At 41.7% G+C, this 20,015-nt stretch overlaps 1 protein-coding gene across 2 annotated transcripts in view; it reads left to right on the top strand.

Annotated features, from left to right (window-relative positions):
• Positions 1-20,015, top strand: part of RCN2 (reticulocalbin 2) — a 436,021-nt gene that overhangs the window by 130,451 nt on the left and 285,555 nt on the right. For both annotated transcript variants that reach the window (XM_044077463.1, XM_044077464.1), the window contains exon 4: positions 14,268-14,373. In XM_044077463.1, the coding sequence (XP_043933398.1) occupies positions 14,268-14,373 (106 nt within the window). The remainder of the gene's footprint in view (positions 1-14,267; positions 14,374-20,015) is intronic.

Genomic DNA, 20,015 nt, shown 5'->3' with positions numbered 1-20,015 from the left:
CCAGCATTACTGCAGCACAGGTTAAAGCTGCGTTGTCCAAGGCCAAGAACACAGCTTCCATGGGACCTGATAATATCCCTGGCTGTGTTCTACGTGAACTGGCACCACATCTGTGTGCCCTGTTCAGTCACAGCCTCACCTCAGACTTTGTCCTTACTGAATGGTGCACTGCTACAGTCATCCCTATCCATAAAGGGTGAGCAACTACAGACCCTGGGAATTATCACTCCATTAGCCTGACATGTCTTGATATGCAAAGCTATGGAGCACATCATCATGGCCCTGATTAACAAAGATATAGGAAATCTCAAAACTCTAGAGCCCACGCAATTTGTCTTTGTGAAAGGCAGATCATGCCTGCTCAACCTGGTTGACTTCTTTGAGTCAGTCACCAGGTCTGTGGACGAAGGTAGGGCAGTGCATACAGCCTACCTCGATCTGGCCAAGGCCTTTGATGCCATTCCTCACTCGGGAATTATTGATAAACTCATCAAATTAGGCATCAACCCCTATATCACTAGGTGGGTTGCAAATTGGCTCACAGATAGAACACACAGTTTGAAAGTGATAGACTCAAAGTCAGACTGCCGACTAGTCACAAATGGAGTCCCTCCGGGATCAGTCCTGGGTCCTCTCCTGTTCAGCATTTACTTCTCATAAGTCCAGGCCAACACAAAGGGTCTCTGGCTGACCAAGTTCACAGATGACTGCAAGCTGGGAGCCATTATTAACTCCCCAAGTGATGCAGACATCCTACAGAAAGGCCTCACTGAGACCAGTGACTGGTGTCGAAACCATGACCTTAAGCTTAATGCTAAAAAATGTGTTGTCATCCCCTTTGGTAAAAACTCAGTTCCCACTGATTACCACATCGATGGGAGCCCACTGAACACTGAAGGCATTATAAGCGATTTGGGGACACAGGTTGACAGCAATCTCTTCTTTGACCACCACATTACCACTGTGGTCAGAAAGTCCTATGTGGCACATCTCATTACCAAGGGTTTTGCATCCAGGAAGAAAGAGGTTATTCTCTCTCTCTACTCTTCCCTCATTAGACCAATCATTGAGTATAATACCCCATTTGACATGTACCTCATTAAACACCTGCAACAGCTGGAGAGGCCACAGAAGTACCAAACAAAGAGGATCCTATGCATTAAACACATGTCCTACATGGACAGACGCAAAAGACTCCAGCTATTCTCTGTTTCATATCACCTACTTAGAGGCGATCTTTGCCTGCCTTACAAAGCCACGTCTGGCCCAGCTCTGTTAAAAATGCTACATCTAAAGAAATCCCAATCCCTCCACACCACATGCTTCAGAGACCTCAACCTCATTACCACAATCAACAGAACATACTGGAGGGACAGGTTCCTCACCCAGAGACTGCCCATGCTCTGGAATAGACTTCTCATACATGTCAAGCACAGCACCTCGCTGTCCCACTTCAAGAGAAATCTTGATGAGTGGATGGGTAATAGAAAGTTCACCCCGGGGATCACTCCAGTGGCTCTACTTGATAGAGGCACTGGGAACTAACGTCGGGCAGCACAATGCCAGGGCACTTCTGTGGGCTAGGCTTGTAAAGGCTCTAGGGCCATTAGCCTAGTACGCACCTATGAACCTATATCTTAGTGGGGTATTGTGTCAAATGTCTTGGCCAGGTAAAGGCAGGTGGTGTATACTGTCTTAACCTCATCCATGGCCTTGGTGAACTTTTCAAAGAAGTCCACTTGACTGAGTGGGCAGGTCCTGCCCTTGACGAAGTAAATTGGTTTGTGTATAGAGTCTGGAGATTTCCTATGTCCTTGGTAATCAGGTCCATGGTTATCCTTTCCATAGCCTTGCATGCGAGACTAGTCAGACGTATGGGTCAGTAGTTTCCTGGGTCATTTAATAGTCTCCCCCCTGCTTTGTGCAGAGGGATGACTGTTGCTGTCCTCCACACTACTGGGACAAAGCCTGTCTGGAGACTGTGGTTAAAATGAGATCCGAGCTGGTCTGCTAGGTCATGTTTCAAGCTGTTTAGTAGGCACCCTGGGATTCACTCAGGGCCCAAATGATGCATGTTTCTAGCTTTAGAAAGTACAGTGACGACATGTTCTTTTGTGATAACAGGCAAAGGAATGGTAGGGGCTATTTCATGGGGACTGACCAGAGGAGATGTGGGGGTGAAATTTGTGCTGAACATTTGGATTTCAGTTTTCACATTTGTACTAGTAGTGTTGTCTTCAGCATTAGTAGCACATGGATCAGCAGTGTGAACCCTCTACTCAAGTTTGAAACAAATTAACACATTACTTTCTTCACAGAAGATGCCACATTAGTTATTGCAGTTATAGACTTAGAGGCAGGCAATTCAGTTTTTAGCATGGTGCTATTAACTAATAATACTATTCAGCTAAAGTTACTAGTTTATCCGAGTTCTTGGGATCACTTTTCAGCACCAGTTTTCTTGTATTATTGGCAAAGCTCTTTTAAACATGTTTACTGCTAGATTTTCTAGCATCATCAGTTTACTGTTACTAGTCCTTAATTGTTTGGCAGTATTAAAACTCCAGTTATAAAATGTTGTGACTTTTACATCAGAGGCATTATGTTTGCCACATTTTCAAATGCCTAAAGTGGGGTCATTTTTATGGAAATATGAGACTTTGTAGTTCAAGCCATGCTGACAACCAGTGCAATGGATCATACTTCACTTTTTGCCAGATTATAAGCTCACTATTGTAGACTTTAGGTTGCAACTGTTGTTGCTTAAAATAATAAAGTGTTAGCAACTACAAGAGGAAAATTAGGAAATATTTTTGTCATCAAATCTCAGGATGTTTGACATTTGTCATGTTTTTTCATAGAATGCAATTATATAAAAAGGACTGTCTTGTATAAAGAGAGAGAGAGAGATGGTAACCCCAAGAGGTAATTCCAGCCACCATTAAAATTATTTTTTTCAGTTTGTCATAGTCTAGGTACTACCTGTGACTACCTGTCATAGTCTAGGTAGCCAGTTTCCATCATATTCATATATATATTCAGTGCCTTTCCTGGCTGCCAAGGTGACGGGACTTTTGCTCAGTGTGGTTATTCACAGGTCTTTGTGGTGGTGTAGCACTCAACAGCGATCTATTAGATTTCTAGGTTATCTTCCCTATTTAGTTTATTCATAGCAGGCATAGTCTTGGTGGCTGGCAGCTACAAAGGCCAGAACAGCTATAGATATATCAGCTTCTGAGCAGTTTCTGCTTTCAGTTCCACAAGCATTTTAAGTAACTCCTCCCTGTTTGTGGTTGCCAAAAAGAGTAGAAGGGGAAAAATGTGTAGTAAATACACCAATCCAACAGAAATGCTCCAGGGAACAACAGTAACACTCATATGGAGTATTGATAGCCTGATAAGTTTTTGTATATGGCAGCAGAGTTATTACATGAAATAATAAATGGCAAGTCCCTGGCCAGCTGCCCTCATGTCCACCAATGTAAAGTCCATTGGAAGCCGCATTTATTAAAACGCACATTTTTCTTCTAGTTTTTAAAGGTAAATGAAACACTATAACCACTCAGGATTTTAAAGCAAACAAACAGTACCTTTGGGATTTTTGTCTAACAAAATAATTACAGAGAATCCCTTTTACTAATTGGCTGTACTCCAGCAGAAGGTCAGGCAGTAGGCTTCACTTGTGCCCCCCCGAGTCCAGCCCTGTGAATAGCCCTGACTAGGCTGTCACACACCTTCAGGATCTTCTGGCAAGTTCCTACATACCTTGTGCTGAGCCTCCAAATGTGGAACTGACTTCCTCAACACATTTCGACAGGAAACCTTTTATACAGCAGTAACGATTGCTATGTAATACTTATAAATTCCTGACTAGTCTTCTATGGAACGTACCTTATACAAAATTCTGTTAAGGGAACATGCACGCATTTACTTCACAATAGGTCAGTGGTTTGCATGCTTAAAAAATATATATGTGTGTATTTGTATAGATAAAGGTATATTTATATTTAAAGGCTTTGTTCGTCACAAGCAGGCAGTCTCTTTGGTTGGAGGTCTGTTAGCCTTAGAGAACTGAAGAGGACATATCCAGTTTTGCTCTCTGTATGGGATCTTATGCTACTTGTCAATAGTACCTATGGTGGTGTGAGACCAGTACCAGCCTTCACAAGGAATGATGAGTAAACACGTATCATATCATTTTGACATCCCTTTAAATATGCATTGCTATGGTAAGTGTGTTGCACATCTTTACTTTTACTGTGTCCTTTTGTAAATTCTGTGCTTGATCTCCAATTATCTTTCCTTTTGACATTATTGGTTTCGTACTGTAGTACATCAGCAGCGATCCTTCTTAATTTCAGTATGCCAGTCATCTTTTTTCCATTTGTCTATAACCATCCGTCTCTTTGGTAGTATACTTTATCTTATCCCAAATTTACATTGACATAGTACTGTACTGATCTTCATTTTTATATACTCCAAATCCTGGTATCACTTTATTCCTGCCCATACATGGTCTGGTGTAATCCACATTTCTGCTGTGCCTTCATTGTTGATCCCATTTCCTGCCTGTGACACTGTTAACACCTTTCAACTGTGAACAGTTAACACCCAATCTAATATTTTTTTTCTTTCCTTTAGTCCTTTTTTAGAATTCAATCCTTCTCTTTCCAGAATTGATACAGCACATGTTAGAGTACCATTGCTTTTTCCTATCCATTATTACAATCCCCATGGTTTTCCTTTTCAGTAGTCCCGTGATAAGGAACATTGCCTTCTAGTACGTCTGCTGAATGCATGGTCATCTCCTTCACATATTGCCTTTATTTGGCAAACATACCTAATCTTCTTTGTAACCCTTTTTGAAATCTTACAGCCTCAGCTGCAGGTGTAATTATATACTTTCATTTATTCTCCCTAGGGATTTGCAGCCCATACTCGTCCTGTTATGCCACACTTGTTTCCCCTCCTTAATTTCTTACACATTGTTGCTAACACTGACCACGATTCCCACCAATGCACTGGTTTATGCCTAGCAAAAGTTTCCTTTGCTGTTGTTGTAGCCATCCTGGCTGTAGTCACCTTCTAGCACCTTGCAGTTTCCTTTGTTATCTGATTTCCTCCTCTTGTTCATTCAGCACAGATAACTATAACTCACTGAGCTACATCATCGCTCATGTCACTATATCATCGCTCATGTCACTATAATATTTTAAACAGTATACTTTCATGAAAACTTTGCAAATTAATGAATAATATTTTAAAGGGTTTTCTTGTGTTTTGTTTAAATGCAAAATGAGGGAAATGTGTTAAAAGGTAACTATTAAGCATATATTACAAGGCTGTAAAACTTTTTTGTGATGCAGTGGCTTTCTACTCTTTGTAGATTGGTGTTAAATAAACAGTTTCTGTTGTTATTCACTTTTAAAACCAAAGTTTCTCATCAGCCTTCACTATAATATTTCTAAGTATTCACTGTTAGTGTTTCTCGCTTTTATCATGGATATTTTTAAAGCAGTTGCTGTTTTACTTATTGCTTGTTAACTTTTTTATATGTGCTGACCTTTTTATGTAACAGATTTTGACTAAAAAGTTGTGATCAAAAGTAAAATTCAATGAAGGCTTTGATTGTGTTCATTTACTCATTTGTTTATTTATTTGTTTACTTCATTTTGTAACAGGATAGGTGTTCTGGTCAAAGTGACCCTTTATAGCTGTAATCTGGGTCACACAATGACAGAGACAGTAAATTAAAACATAACCTGCTACATATTTGCGAATAAATGGTAGGACATCATTTAAAAAAATAGAGTAGGCGATACTAAGTATATGTATACACTGTGTACAGTTACAGGTTGATACATTTAGACAGTTATAAGGTGCACCATTAAAAAAGTTCATCAGATGCCCAGTGGGACTTTTTTGGGTTATCCTGTGTTAGGCTATATGTGATGGGATCTAATCATTTGGGATGTCGCTGGGGGAAAAAGTGCACGTATTGACAGATGGTAGATATTCAGACAGGTTTTTGAGAGGGTAGAAGATAAGATTCAATGTGAAGATTTGGTGGGTTAGAGTTTCATATTGCAGAACTGAGTTTAGAGAAGGCTCATTCAGTTTGAGTAATGTAGAAAGGGATCTTCATAATCTGTTGGGACCAAGGAGATGATTTCTTAATGAATATAAGGCATTGAAGTGCATGAGTTTGGTGACAAGGGGAAGGCAGAATTCATTGTTAAGGATATTTTAGAGTGTCAAAGCAAACCGATAGGTTACTGTTAGTGTGATGGGTACTAGACAGATTTATTAGGTGAAAATGATTAGTTCTTTGAGCTGCAAGAAGAGTATGTCTGCAGAATTTATACTGGGCAGATTGGAGAAGGTTTTTTTTGGGGAGTTCCTTAGAGCTATCAAAGGAAGGACGTATTCTAGTCATGCTTGTTTGAACTCTGCAAAGGTATCCAAGACACCAAGCAATTGGGTCATTACTCACACCAAGCTTGATATAATAGAAACAGTAAAGACGTACAACTACTTTGTTATTTGACTAGACATCAGTCCCAATTTACAAAAGCAGGTACAAGCCCCAAAGGCAGAAGTAAGCAGCCTGCTCCTTCTGTTCCACCAAAATCTCCCACTTCCTCTCAACTGAAGGTCGAACTGCTATCAGGAAAAGTGTCCTTCTGCCCTTGATGAGTACAGAATGCCTGTGGTAGTCAAATCTTCAAAAATGAACCTCAAGGTCTTACAAACTACATTCAATAATAATACATGTAGATTTATTTCCCCAATCCAAAGAACAGAGCACCACTGCTCTGTTCTTTCTAAAGCCAGTTTGCTTCACATTGAACTTGGATATACACTAACAAGAGGAGGAGGTCTTGTCTTCAAACTCACCAACTTGAATTCCTTGTTCTACCTGGCAAGTAGACTAAGTAGCAGAACTACCCCAAACAACTTCAGATCGCTCCCCACTTACACTCCTACAAGAACCTACTTATGAACTACACACGATAGAATATGCCTTCTCCATTATGACACCTAAAATCTGGTCTGCTATCCTTCCTGAAGTAAAAATAATTAAAAAAAAAAAAAAAAAAAAACTTTCTTCTAAATTTCTCTCAGAACTAAAATCATACTTGTTTAAGCAAGCACAATGTAAAAGCTCCCTTAACGTTAGAGTCATATAAGCTGTTCCACCTGTTCCTGCTTCAAGTTAATTAGAATCACTGTTCATAATCATATCTGCTTGGCATCATCCCCCATCCTTTTTCACTGTCTGCCACACAGTCTGTTAATAGTAACTGTGCATTAGACTTGGACTAATCCCTTTGTTTGTCCTAATTTTCATGAGCAAATTATAAATATGTCAAAAGGGTCCGCTACTGTTATACTATTCATTGTACTTCTGGTATGTTATTCAGCCTCATAAATGCCTTTTAACCTTTATTTTTGCTAGACTGTTAGAAACAAATGCTTTTCTGATATACATGAGTGTCACTCTAGCTGCTCATTGACTGAATAAATGATGCTGAAATGCCTTTGAGTGTTCTGCCCATCAAACTTCGAAGATATTGGATAAAGAGAATATTGAATGCATACAAGCAAGATAAATATAGATTTGAGAAACTAATGATGAAGCTTACAGATGTACTGAAGACTTTGGTTTAGGGTTAGGCGTGTTTGTGTGAGTGTTTACAGGTTAGAGAAAGAGTAAAGGCTGAATAAGTTGATAAATTTGTTGTTGTGTGTATATGTGATTGTCTTATGTGGTGCTAATGATATGGTAAAGGTTTTTTAAAGTAAAGTGCAGGGTTAGGGGTAGCACACATTTAGTAAAGTGATGCGGAGGGATGAAAACAGGTGTAGGGTTGGGATGAGCAAACAGTAAGGTGATTTGGGGAGGAAGCCCTCCTCACTGTTGTGCATTTGCACCACCTTACTAATGCATGCGAACCCTAATCCTGCCCCTAACCCTAACGCTGTATCTTACTTGGTAAAAAAAAAAAAAAAAATCCTTCAGTACCACTACCACTGTTCAGACAAGTGATTTATGAATGTATGATGGATTTTTGTGATCTTTATAGGTTCATAGGTTCATACTAGGCTATCAGCCCGAGGGCATTTACAAGCCTAGCCCATAGTTTTGTGGCTTACGCCACCCCTTTAGTATGGGGAACTATACCCATTATTTTGCTGTGCCTCTGTTGAGCAGTGACACTGAGGTAATCCCTGGGGTATATCTGCGATCTCCCATCCATTGGTCAAGATTTCTCTTGAACAAGGCCAGCGAGGTGCTCTGCCTCACATATACCGGGATTTTGTTCCACAGCATAGGGAGTCTTTGGGTGATGAATCTATCCCTCCAGCACGTCCTATTAATAGCCGTGTCATGGTTTAAGTCTCCCGCCCTTGTGGCTCTGACGGATCTAGATTTGAGGTGAAGCATATTCATCAAATCTGGGTTTGACATGGCCTTGTATGTTAGGCAAAGGTCACCTCTGAGCAGGCGGTAGCGACTGAATAGAGTTGGAGTTCTTTCAGTCGGGCAGCATAGGACAGATGTTTGAGACCCTTTATCCTTTTGGTGAGGAACATATGTGGCCTCTCAAGCTGCTGCAAGTGTCGGATCAGATACATTCCGAATGGGGCATTGTACTCAATCATTGGTCTGATGAGTGATGAGTATAGGGAGACTATGACCTCCCTTGATCTAGATGAGAATCCCTTCATGATAAGGTGGGCAATGTAGAAGGTCTTCCTAACTACTTTGGCTACATGGGTGTCGAATGACAGACTACTATCAACTTGGGTCCCCAGGTCCCTGATAACTTCTTCTGTGCTCAGTGGATTGCCACCTATTTGGTAGCTAGGGGTAACCTTGTTTTTCCCGAAGGGTATGACTATGCATTTTGGCATTTAACTTTAGGCCATGGCTCTGGCACCAGTTATCCGTTTCTGTGAGACCCTTCTGAAGGATATCTGTGTCAGATGTGTTTTCTACTATGATGCCCAGTTTGCAGTCATCTGCAAACTTTGTCAGCCATAACCCTCCTGTGTTTGCTTGTACTTCGGAAAAGTAGATGCCAAACAAGAGTGGGCCCAGGACTGAGCCCTGTGGTACACCACTTGTGACAGGCTTTGAGTCAGACATGGCGCCAGCAACTCTGACCCTGTGTGTTCTGTCACTCAGCCAGTTTGCAACCCATCTTGTGATGTATGGGTTAACATTTAAGCTGATGAGTTTTTCAATGATACCCGAGTGGGGTATTGTATCGAAAGCCTTCACCAGATCGAGGTAGGCTGTATGGACTGCCTTTCCCTCATCAATGGCTTTGGTGACTGTTTTGAAAAAGTCAACCAAGTTTAGAAGGCATGATCTGCCTTTGACAAAGCCAAACTGGGATGGATCCAAAGTCTGCAGATTCCCTATGTCTTTATTTATGAGGTCCATTATGATCCTCTCCATGGCTTTGCAGATAAGGCTTGTCAAGCTGATGGGCCGGTAATTTCCAGGGTCGGTGGAGGCACCGCCTTTGTGAAGTGGGACCACAGTTGCAGTGTGCCACTCCTGATCCAGAGGTAAGACTATGCTTAAACACCTGTCCTAGCTGTGGGTTTAATTGGTCGGTGAGTTTGTCGAGCACACAGCCGGGACACCATCAGGTCCCATGGATGCTGTGTTTTTTTTGGAGAGCAGTTCTCACTTGGGCGTTGGAGATGTTTGGGGGCTGCAATGCTGGTATAGATATCTCTCCTTTTGGGGAGGGGAGAAGTTTGCACTGAACCTGTCAGCCAGTATGTTGGCAATGTCTGTAGGATCAGTAATCTTCACATCATTTTGAACTAGTTCTGAACATATCTGGGAGTTTCCTCCCAGGTTTCTATATAGCTAAAGAAGGCCTTATGATTGTCTTTTGAGTCTTTAGCTATTTTTCTCTCAAAATTTGCTTTGGATTATTTTATGAGAGCTCTTAGTTTTTTACTTATAGTGATCAAGGGTGTCTTACCTTTTAAAGATTTTGCTCTATCTTGTAGTAGCTTCCTCCTTTTGTTGTAGAGTTTGTTTATGGCTGGGGTCCACCAGACTGGACACTTGCCTTTGGTACAAAGAGTCTTTGTTTTGCTTGGGATTGCCTTATCCATGCAGTCCTGCAGGTGCTGGTAGAAGGCATTTGTAAGTGATTCAGCGGCTTGAGTACTGTTTTCCGCTGGCTCGGCGGCCTTAAAGGAGACCACACTAGTCTTTAGAAGTGTGAAGTCGGCAGTTCTTTACTTTTTATTTCAGGTGGGGTGAGGCCCTCCAGCGAGCTTAGTTTGTGATCTCATCTCACCAGTGAGCGGTATACTCGGTGTTGAACATTGTGCTCCCATGTTCGTGATGATGAGATCAAGTATGTTTTCTCCTCTTGTGGGGATGGTGACTAGTTGTTCCATGGCATTTGAGTTTATGAATTCCAGGAACTTTTGGGCTAGGGTGTTTGGGCTTGAGTAGTGTACCCAGTCTATATTAGGGTAATTGAAGTCACCTAGTATGATGGTGTTTGGTGATACATTTATCCCTCTAGTGTTTTCAGGAAGGCCATGTGAGGTTCCTGAGTTTGTGAGGGTGGCCTGTAACATGCTACAATTTGCAGAGCAGTCTTGCCTATGGTTAATTGCACCTGGATGGTTTCCGATGCATCGTGCGTTGCCACCAGTCTGGAGGTGTGGGTGTCCTTGATGAATATGGATACCCCCCCTCCTTTCTTGGTATTTTTCATTTTGGGGCGGAAGCATGATATGAGGTAAAATCTGATAGTGCTGGGGTGCTCTCAGGAGCCTTGAACCAGGTTTCTGTCACAGCACAGACATCGATGTTCTCCATACTGAGAAGGGCCTCTGCATTTTGAGATTTAGACTTCTGGCATTGAGCAGCATTACCCTTAGTTTTTTCCTTTTTGTGTTCTAGGGTGGTAGGTTTAGAATTTGAGCCTTGCCTAAAAAGGCACTATGGGGTGGCAAGAGCCTTTGCCAATATCCGGAATCCCAGGGTGACAGGTGCAAGCCGTCCCTATGTGCGTGGCTTGTCCAGTATGTCATCCCAGGCAGACAGACATTGGATCCCCTTTGAATGACACCAGAGTTTAAGCCAATTGTTAAAGCTGATCATCTTATCTCTGTATTGTGGCATCATTCTTGGTGAAGGTAGGATACTGCTCAGGGTCAGGGTCATACCTGCCTGGGCTACATAATCAGAGAGCTCCTCAATGTCTCTTTTCATGTCTCAGGTCGTTTACACCAGCGTGGACAATGACTGAGTCGTATTTGTACCTGCTGTTGAGAGACCTGAGTGCATGCGTTATGTGGCGGATTCTAGTGCCCGACAGGCAGCTTACTGTGACCTTCTCCTTACTCAGTCTGGTGAGCGGGCGTCAGTGTGTCTGACTATGGAGTCACCAATGACTAGTGTGTCTGGCATTGTGTTAGGCCTTAAGGGCTGTGACTGTTTGACACTCTGACTGTGAGGTCTATGTGTTGCAGGTGTTGTGTTCTGAGGTGGTGGTTGTTTGGGTGTCTGCTTTGGTGGCCTCTGCTGTTTTGGTAGATTTTTGATCAGAGCCTCCGAGTATGTCTTTGTGTGTTTGTGTATGATTTGAGGTTGAGATGGTACTATGTGAGACTGGGTCTATAGTGTGTGTGGTAACCTTTTCCTCCTGACTGGTCTTGCCAGTCCTATGTTGAGAGAGCTCAGCCTCCAGTTTGGCCGTATAGTTGCATCTCTCGCATGTATTTGTGTTTTGCGGGAGGAGGAGAGGGTTGTCTGTGTACATGAGGCAATTGTAACATTGCCTCAATATTCCCAGGTTCACCAGCTGAACATATTTGTATATGTATACATACTTACACTCATGCGCTCTCTCTCTCTCTGACACACACACACACACACACACACACACACTTTTTTTCTTTCATCTGTAATCTCCCAGGCTGAATTTGAAAATGGTCTATCTGGATCAGTGTTGTATCCCATTTAACAAATAAAAATAAATAAGTTAATTAATAACATATTGTCTATTATATAGTAAACCACGAAAAGAAAGTCCAAAGCACGCAGTAAAGCAATACCACAGAAGAATGACTCCAATGCAAGTCTGGATAAATATTTAATCCACTTCAAGTCTCAAACATAAAATACAGATGAATATTCTCTCTAGCGCCTCGGCAAAACTTGCCTTTACAGAGTAAAACTTCAACAATTCATTACACCTACCCTTAAATACATTTAACAAGACACTCCCAATCAATTAATCAATTAAATTCTTCAATTAAACATACATTAGAAAATCTAAATGCATATTTATTTTAAAAGGCATAATATACATTTTAAAAAAATAAACTTACAAGATTTATAATAAACTTTTCCATGAACAATCATGGTTAAGACCATTTGGACTTAATGTATTAAATTTCAATATAAGGCATAATTCCTTTTTCCTTAGTATTTGTTTTACATGCTGTTCACTAAAATATGATTCATTATAAACATTATCCAATACTGTAACTTTTAAATTATCAGGTTTACCCTCATGATATCTATAAAAATGTAGAGCTAAAGGACTACTTTCTTTTTTATTTTTAATGTCTCTGACATGTTCTTTTATCCTACAAGACAAAGTTCTTTTTGTCTCTCCAATATAAAACTTCCCACAAGGACATTCTATACCATAAATAACTTGTGATGACTTACAATTAAAAGCACCCTTAGTTTCAAAAAGAATTCCATTAATAGTTTTAAACTGTAGTACTGTATAACTGCAAATAGTACACTTCCCACATTTTCTTGTACCCTGATATTTTACTTGTTTATACGTCTGCATGTTAGGTAACTTAAAACGACTGTGTACTATAAAATCCTGAATACTTCTACCTCTTTTATATGAAAAGCTGATTGTATTATTTTTTAAAAAATCCACTTCATTCCTGAGTAAATTCCAACTAAAAATTACTTGTCGCTTAACATGTTCAGACAATAAAGAGAAAGTTGAAACAGTTTTGCCGAGGCGCTAGAGAGAATATTCATCTGTATTTTATGTTTGAGACTTGAAGTGGATTAAATATTTATCCAGACTTGCATTGGAGTCATTCTTCTGTGGTATTGCTTTACTGCGTGCTTTGGACTTTCTTTTCGTGGTTTACTATATTGTCTATTATACTATTCCTAGAACCACTAATGAGATAACCATCAAATTTTCAAGTGTATTTGAGATACAAGAGAACCTTAGGATAGGTAGTTTCTACGTGATGAGAAAAGTTATGGGTTTGTTCTAAGTGTACCTCAACATTTGTAAGACTGAACTGAAAGGATAAGAGTTGTTCCTAGGAACTTTCTGAAGTATATTGCAGGAGATTGTACTGTACTGTACTGAATATCATAGTATTTGTTTTTATTTGTCTTTGCTATTAGGTTGTAATTGTGGAACAAGTGACATAGCAGCAAGAATTATTCATGTAGGTTAGTTTTGTAGTTTGGTACAGGAATAGTAGGCTAAGGTTTGCCCTGCATGTGTGAAAATGCACCTTAGAATTTGTGAGAAAAAGCAATTTTGGAAATAGTGCCCTTTTTACTAATATAGACATAAATCTCAAATGTTTTACTAGTTTTATGAGCACCACTACTAAACTTTATGGTTTTAGAGGAGAGTTTTTGACATGGTGCAGTTAGTGTCTAGTTGTGAGCTGATGATATTGTCGGGAAAAGTATTATAAAAGCATGGTTACAGGGATATTGCACATAATTAAAAAAAAAAAAGGAATCTGAAAGGTTTTTGACATTCATTACAGGCTTGCTGTTAGTGCTTTCAAGTGAGTTGCACATTTGCTCGCAGGTCACTTGGTAAGTGAATTTGTGAGTATTGAAAAGGACAAGGTAGGTTTATGTAAATCTCAGAATTTTGGTACTAGGAATTTCAAACTCATCGGATCATAGTTTGGCAAAAATAACTGTCTGAGAACTTTTTGGGTTGCTTCAGCCCCACATGCTGCCATTATAAAGCTAATTTCTTAATTTTGCTTATTTCCAAGATGTCGTAATGTGGGTGAAGGATAAGAGTGATGACCTCTTCCCTTTTTGAGCTGCTTGGTTTGGAATCCTCATTTACACAATTTGGCACTTACACTTCCATGTTTCTTTAGTAAAACTCCCTTGTTGTGTTTGTTGTAAAATATATTCCTTTTGGCCATTATTTCCACATCTGAACTAGTCATTGTTTTTTGCACTTGTTAAGGAGGAAGCTGAAGAATTTACTAAGCTAAGCCCTGAAGAACAGCAAGAAAGACTCAAGGTCATTGTTAAGAAGATTGATGCTGATTCAGATGGCTTTCTCTCTGAAGGTATGCATAGTCTTATAATTTATTACTGACATTTACTTGGGTTTTTTTCATGAGTTATAATTTTGTGCATTTATCTTCTTTGTTCTCTATATTTCTGTCATCAGCCAGACTTAGAAAGTGCCACAAAAGTGATCTTTTTGTTGTTTTTTAGTTTGGTAACCATGTAGATGCTCTAATTACAAGCCATATCTTTTACATGTAAAGTGGAACCTTTGTCATTCTCAGGGGGCAGGTGAAGGTTTTTCACTTAGCCAGGATAGAGAACCTATATTGGGGACTTGTGTAGTATTCTACAAGTCAGACATTTGCCAAGAAGATCAATTGGAAAACAGAACATAGTGAAAAACATGTGTAGTCTCTTGTTTCTATTTCTATGGAGAGGGAAGATTTACTGGGATTTGCTAAGGAACTCATTAGTACTTTCCCTTGTCTTTTTGTTCAGGCAAGAAAAGGAAAAGTGTTCCATCTCTTTCTAACTTGGATTTCCAGTCAGAAGAGCAGATATTGCATGGGGATGATTGTATGTAAGGAATTTATTCTGTCTGAACATTCTGATTCTGGGAAAACGTGCTTTTACATTTTCCATTGGAAGATTTGTTTTGTTTCTGATTTTTATGTAAGATAAAAGCTTTTTTTCAGTGGGAGCAGAATGAAATTCCTACGATACTGAAATGTGTTATGGTTTACAACAATTGAATATGCCTGATAATTGGCGGCTGTTCTTTCTGTGTGTTGTCTGCTTTAGAGAATTTTTTTTTTTTTACTGTGCTTAACTGACCTGATAGTGAGTTTCCTAACTCTAGTAAGTCTGGCAGTTTATACCAAGTTCAACTCATAAGAATGTATTTTCTTATCCTAAAACAGACCCAGTAGTAGTTTCTCTATCTAAAACTGCTTTTGCTTCTCCTGAATAGGTTACTGCTGCTAGCCCTGCTCCCACTGTTAAAGGATAGGAAAGCATTGAACAAGTTGTGGGAAGAAAATGTACTCTTTTAGTACCTTAACTTTTAGGATATTTATTTATTTGGCATTTATCGAGAAAGTCCAATTTGGCATGAATCCTGTTTTCAGCAGAGGCCCGTGGAGAAAAGCTCCAACATACATAGTTCAGTTAATAAATGACAATATTATCACATGAAGTGCAGTAACAAATAGTAGAATCGACATACAGGATAAATAGTCAGATCAGAAAATCATACAGTGAAAAGTAAACAACAGTCATAGGATACTGAATACCTAGTAAAGTAAATCAATAGTGATAACCAGTGGTAAAGATGTTAGGCATTTTAAATATGGGCAAAAGACTGAGAGAAAGGAAGGAGATTTTTGCAGTGGGGGGGCGATTAGGAAAAGAGGTTAAAGTATGGAAATATCAGAGAGGTAACTGGTGCTTTGCTAGTAAGAGAATGGAGGAAAGGAATGGGGAAAAAATATGAACAAGGGAAAGAGAAGGAAGGAAGAGAGGGGAGATAAATGAAGAGAAGGAAGGAGGAATGGGTAGTGTCAGCCAGGTATAGGGCATGTACAGAACCAGAAGTTAAGGAGAAATCTCATTAGAGATTGCTTGAATATGCGACTACATGGCATTGCTCTAATGTCTGTAGGAGTGCTGTTCCAGACCTTGGCTGCTGAGTAGGAATATAGGCAGTGACCGATAGATTTTTTTCGGTTTATGGATTTCAAGGAGGTGTTTCTCAAATGAGGGAAGAGGGTGATTAGGGAGGTAATAGTTAAGAATAGTGCTGATTGCTGGGCAGGATAAGGATTTGTATACTATTTTATGAGCAAGGAGGAGTTTGGTAAACTTGAGGTACTGAGGTAACTCAAGGCAGTTTAAATATCTGAGGGCAAAGCAGTGGTGGAAGTTGTATGACTGACTGGCTGCAACTCTAGCTACTGTATTATAGCAACACTCCAGTTTTGATCTTATGGAGATCTGAATGTTGGTGAAAATGGGTGAGGCATAGAGATGTTGAAGGAAGGAGGTATGTATTGGCTAGAGTAACTCTTGAGGAGCTGGTAAGGAATCTTTTTGATCTATAGAGCCTGCCCATTTTTTGGTGTGTTGTTTTTATGTACTTTGAATATGAAGATCAGATTTCAGTTATTATCTGTTATAACACAAATAACTTTGTGTGAGGTGCAATTTCAATTGCAGTATTGTTGAGAGAGGATATTGTGAATGTGTCTTTTATGTGTGTTTGGGATTTGGGGAGAAAAAAAGAACAGTTTTGTTTTATTTGGATTTAGGAAAAGCTGACTGTCACTGAGACCGTTTGCAATAGAGTGTAAAGATTGCTGAGTGATCGATTGTAACTGGGAAGGGCTATTAGAAAAGCAAATGACAGTGGCGTCATCTGCATACTGTGCAAGTGTAGATTGTTGGGAGGATGTGTGTAAATCATTTATAAATATGTTAAAAAGCTGAGGGCCAAGTAAGGAGCTAGATATTTTTTATCTGTATTTTTGAGAACATGCAGAAGTAAATGACTAACTTTTCTTCTTCTTCTTCTTCTTCAGTAAAAATTCTTTCAATCCCTGAGTAACATCTGATTCTCCAGATGTTAAGTTGTCAATCTCGCCTTCATTCTTGCTGGATGGGTTCGGACTCGAGAGCTAATTTTACCAGCTCGAGGCAACCCTGTATCCCATGATGCTAGGCGGTAACTACCCATATCTCGTTTGCCGCTTTCGCTAGCGAGGTGCTCTTTTTACCGGCTCCACAGGTCAGTAAGAAATTTAAGAAAATTTCTAGTTTTTCTTTCTTAGATTCCCCTTATTTTGTCTAAAAGGCTAGTTTTATCTTTATTACTACCTTTTTCCCATTTAGTCCCTCTGTTTAATCCCTTATCCCAACTTATCCCAACTTATACTCCTCACCCCAGGTTAGGCCTTAGGCCCTTCCATTTTTTTCTCAGTTCCTTCCAGGGATTCTTAGCTGTGTGTGTGGTTTATACTAACTATCCCTTGTCTGTTTGAGTGTGTGTGTGTAGATTCTAACTTTTAGAATCTTAACTTTTTTCGACAGCATAATGTCGAAAGACACGAAGGTCTCAGGCTTCAAGAAGTGTGACTCGTGCTGTCAGAAGATGTCGCTGTCAGACGGTCGCACTTCTTGTGTTTATTGCCTGGGACCCCTGCACCTGCAGGACTCTTGTTCTGTGTGCCATGCATTCAGCCCAAGAGTCCTGCAGGAGCGCAGGAATAAGTTGATTTTGAGGGACTTTATTAAAGCCCGAAGGTTCCCCGGCTAAGTCTTTGCCGGGGAAGCTTTCAAAGCCATCCAAACCGTCGGCTCCATGCTCTAAGCCTTCGGCTGGTGGCTCACCTTCTGTGACACGATCGGCTCTGGCTGGAGCCGATACTTCTATATCGCAGCTTCCTGCATCGGCTCCGGCTGGAGCAGATGCCTCCAAGACTCAGTTTTCACAGTCGGCTCCGGCTGGAGCCGACGTGTCTACGGCTCCATCGGCTCCACCAGTCTCTGTATCCTCCACACGTAAGAGGTCTAGATCTCCATCTCTGGAATCTATTCATTTGGCACCGAGATCGCCTTTACTCTCGGAGCGGAGCCATCGGAGCCATTCCTCTCGGTCTTCCAGGCTTTCCGACCATGACCTTGAGAGGGTGGTCAGCAGACTGTTAAAGTCTCAGGCACTGGCCCAAATGCTTCATAGCCCGTCTCATCAGACAGTGGCTACATCCATACAACCTATGATTCCTCCTTCGACTCTACCCCTGAGTTCGATGCCGGAGCTTGTCGGAGCCGATACCTCCCCCTTCGGCTCCTTCGTCTGCTCCGATCTCGTCCATGGTGCCTTTCTTGGAGGGATCTGGGCATTTGGACTTCCTCGTTGGCTCCGAGGGGGCGAGTGGCATCGGACCCTTGTCCGACCCCGTTCTCCCTCTCGGAGCATCGGCGAGTTCGGCCCCGACATCGGCTTCAGAGCCATCCCTGTCGGTGCCGGCTGGGGTTCCTAGTTCTTCGGAACGGGAGCCCTCTGCCCTGCCTGATAGGGGTTTCTTCGAGGTCATTAAGAGCGTACTGGCCCTAGTGCCTGCTCTATGGTCAGCACCATCAGCTCCTCCCACTGTAGTGCCTGCTGAGGTCTCTGCCCACTCTCTCGCCCCCGGCCGTAGAGATCAAACGACTCGGGTTTCCCCACTGGGACTATCCTCCTCTTCCAGGGCTTCTCCTGATCTATCAGGTGAACCCCCGCTTAAGAGGACATGTAAGAGGAAGCATGTGGACTCCCCTGAGTCCATCACATCTGATACCGACTTGGATGAGTCAGAAGGGTCCCCAAGGTCCCCCTCTGAGGATGTCTCCTTTTCTGACATCCTTGAAATCCTCAAACAGAGGGGGAACTGGTCTACCCTTAATTCTTCCGAGGACGAGTCGGTTTACCTAGAGGCGTTTGGTTCTCGCCCTTCCACCTCCTGGGTGTCTCCTCCCTTCGACCCCCTTATGGAAGTGGTGGCGCGGAAGGCGTGGACGGCCCCTGATTCGATGGAACCCACCCCACGGAGGCCTTCCATATTTATCACAGCCTCCTTGGGCAAGCAATTATTAACTAAGGGTGTCCCAGTTGATGCCATGGTGGTGGCTGCAGCCACCAAGAAGGAACTGACTGATCCTTCAGTGCCTATCCATCCGCCTAATAAGGATTCTAGGTCTATGGATAGGTACAGCAAGTGGATGTTTTCGTCAGTGACCTTTGCCATACGTTCGCTGAATTACTTATGCCACTTCACCCGTCTTCAAAGAGATATTCTCAAAGAACTGGGTGAGGTTCTACAGGATCCATCAGCTGCTGGGTCTCAGGAAAAAATCAACTCGCAGCTAGGAACCCTGAATTCCATTGTCAACTCCTCCATGCGACTTATTTCCTATGCAGCCAATGGAGCGAGTAGGGCCGCAGGCACAGGTGCGGCTTTAAGGCGTCACGCCTGGATGCGGCTTTGCAACTTCGCAGACCCCTTCAAGGCGTCCTTCACTAACTCCCCCTGTGATGGTTCAGGGTTGTTTGGACCTCAAGTGAAAGATACCTTGACCAGATGCAAACAAGATGGCAAGACTCTTTCTGCTATAGGATTCCGTTTTTCAACCCCATCTAGACCGTATCCTAAGGTTCAAAAGGGTGGAAAAATGTGGTTCCGCGAATCACAAGGAGTCACACCTGACGCAAGAGGTCAGTTTCCCCCTAGAGGCAGAGGGGGGAACAACAACAACAGACGCCGTCCAAGAGGCAGAGGGGGTCCGCAGAATCAGGGTAGCAGAGAACCTCTTTCTGACAAACCCTTCCAGCATCCCTGAGGTGCTGCCTGACTGTTCACCTTCGGAGGCAGTCGGGGGAAGATTATCGCTGCACCCACAAGCCTGGCTCTCCCTCACTCAAGACAAATGGGTGCAGTCGATCATATCCGAGGGTTACAAAATCCCCTTTATCCAAACCCCAACTCTACAAAAAGGGTCCCTCCCAGACGTTCCACCCAGTCTAAGGGAAAAAGCAGCACTAGAAATATCAAAGCTGCTAACAAAGAGAGCCATCCAGCCAGTCCCAGCAGACCAACTAGGATCCGGAGTCTACTCAAAGTTCTTTTTGGTACCAACAAAAACAGGGGACTGGAGGCCAATATTG

This window comes from Protopterus annectens, chromosome 7.part0, assembly GCF_019279795.1.
Source record: "Protopterus annectens isolate FY-2018-M chromosome 7.part0, PAN1.0, whole genome shotgun sequence".
Classification (NCBI taxonomy): domain Eukaryota; kingdom Metazoa; phylum Chordata; order Ceratodontiformes; family Protopteridae; genus Protopterus; species Protopterus annectens.
This window is presented reverse-complemented; position numbering and strand designations above follow the sequence as displayed.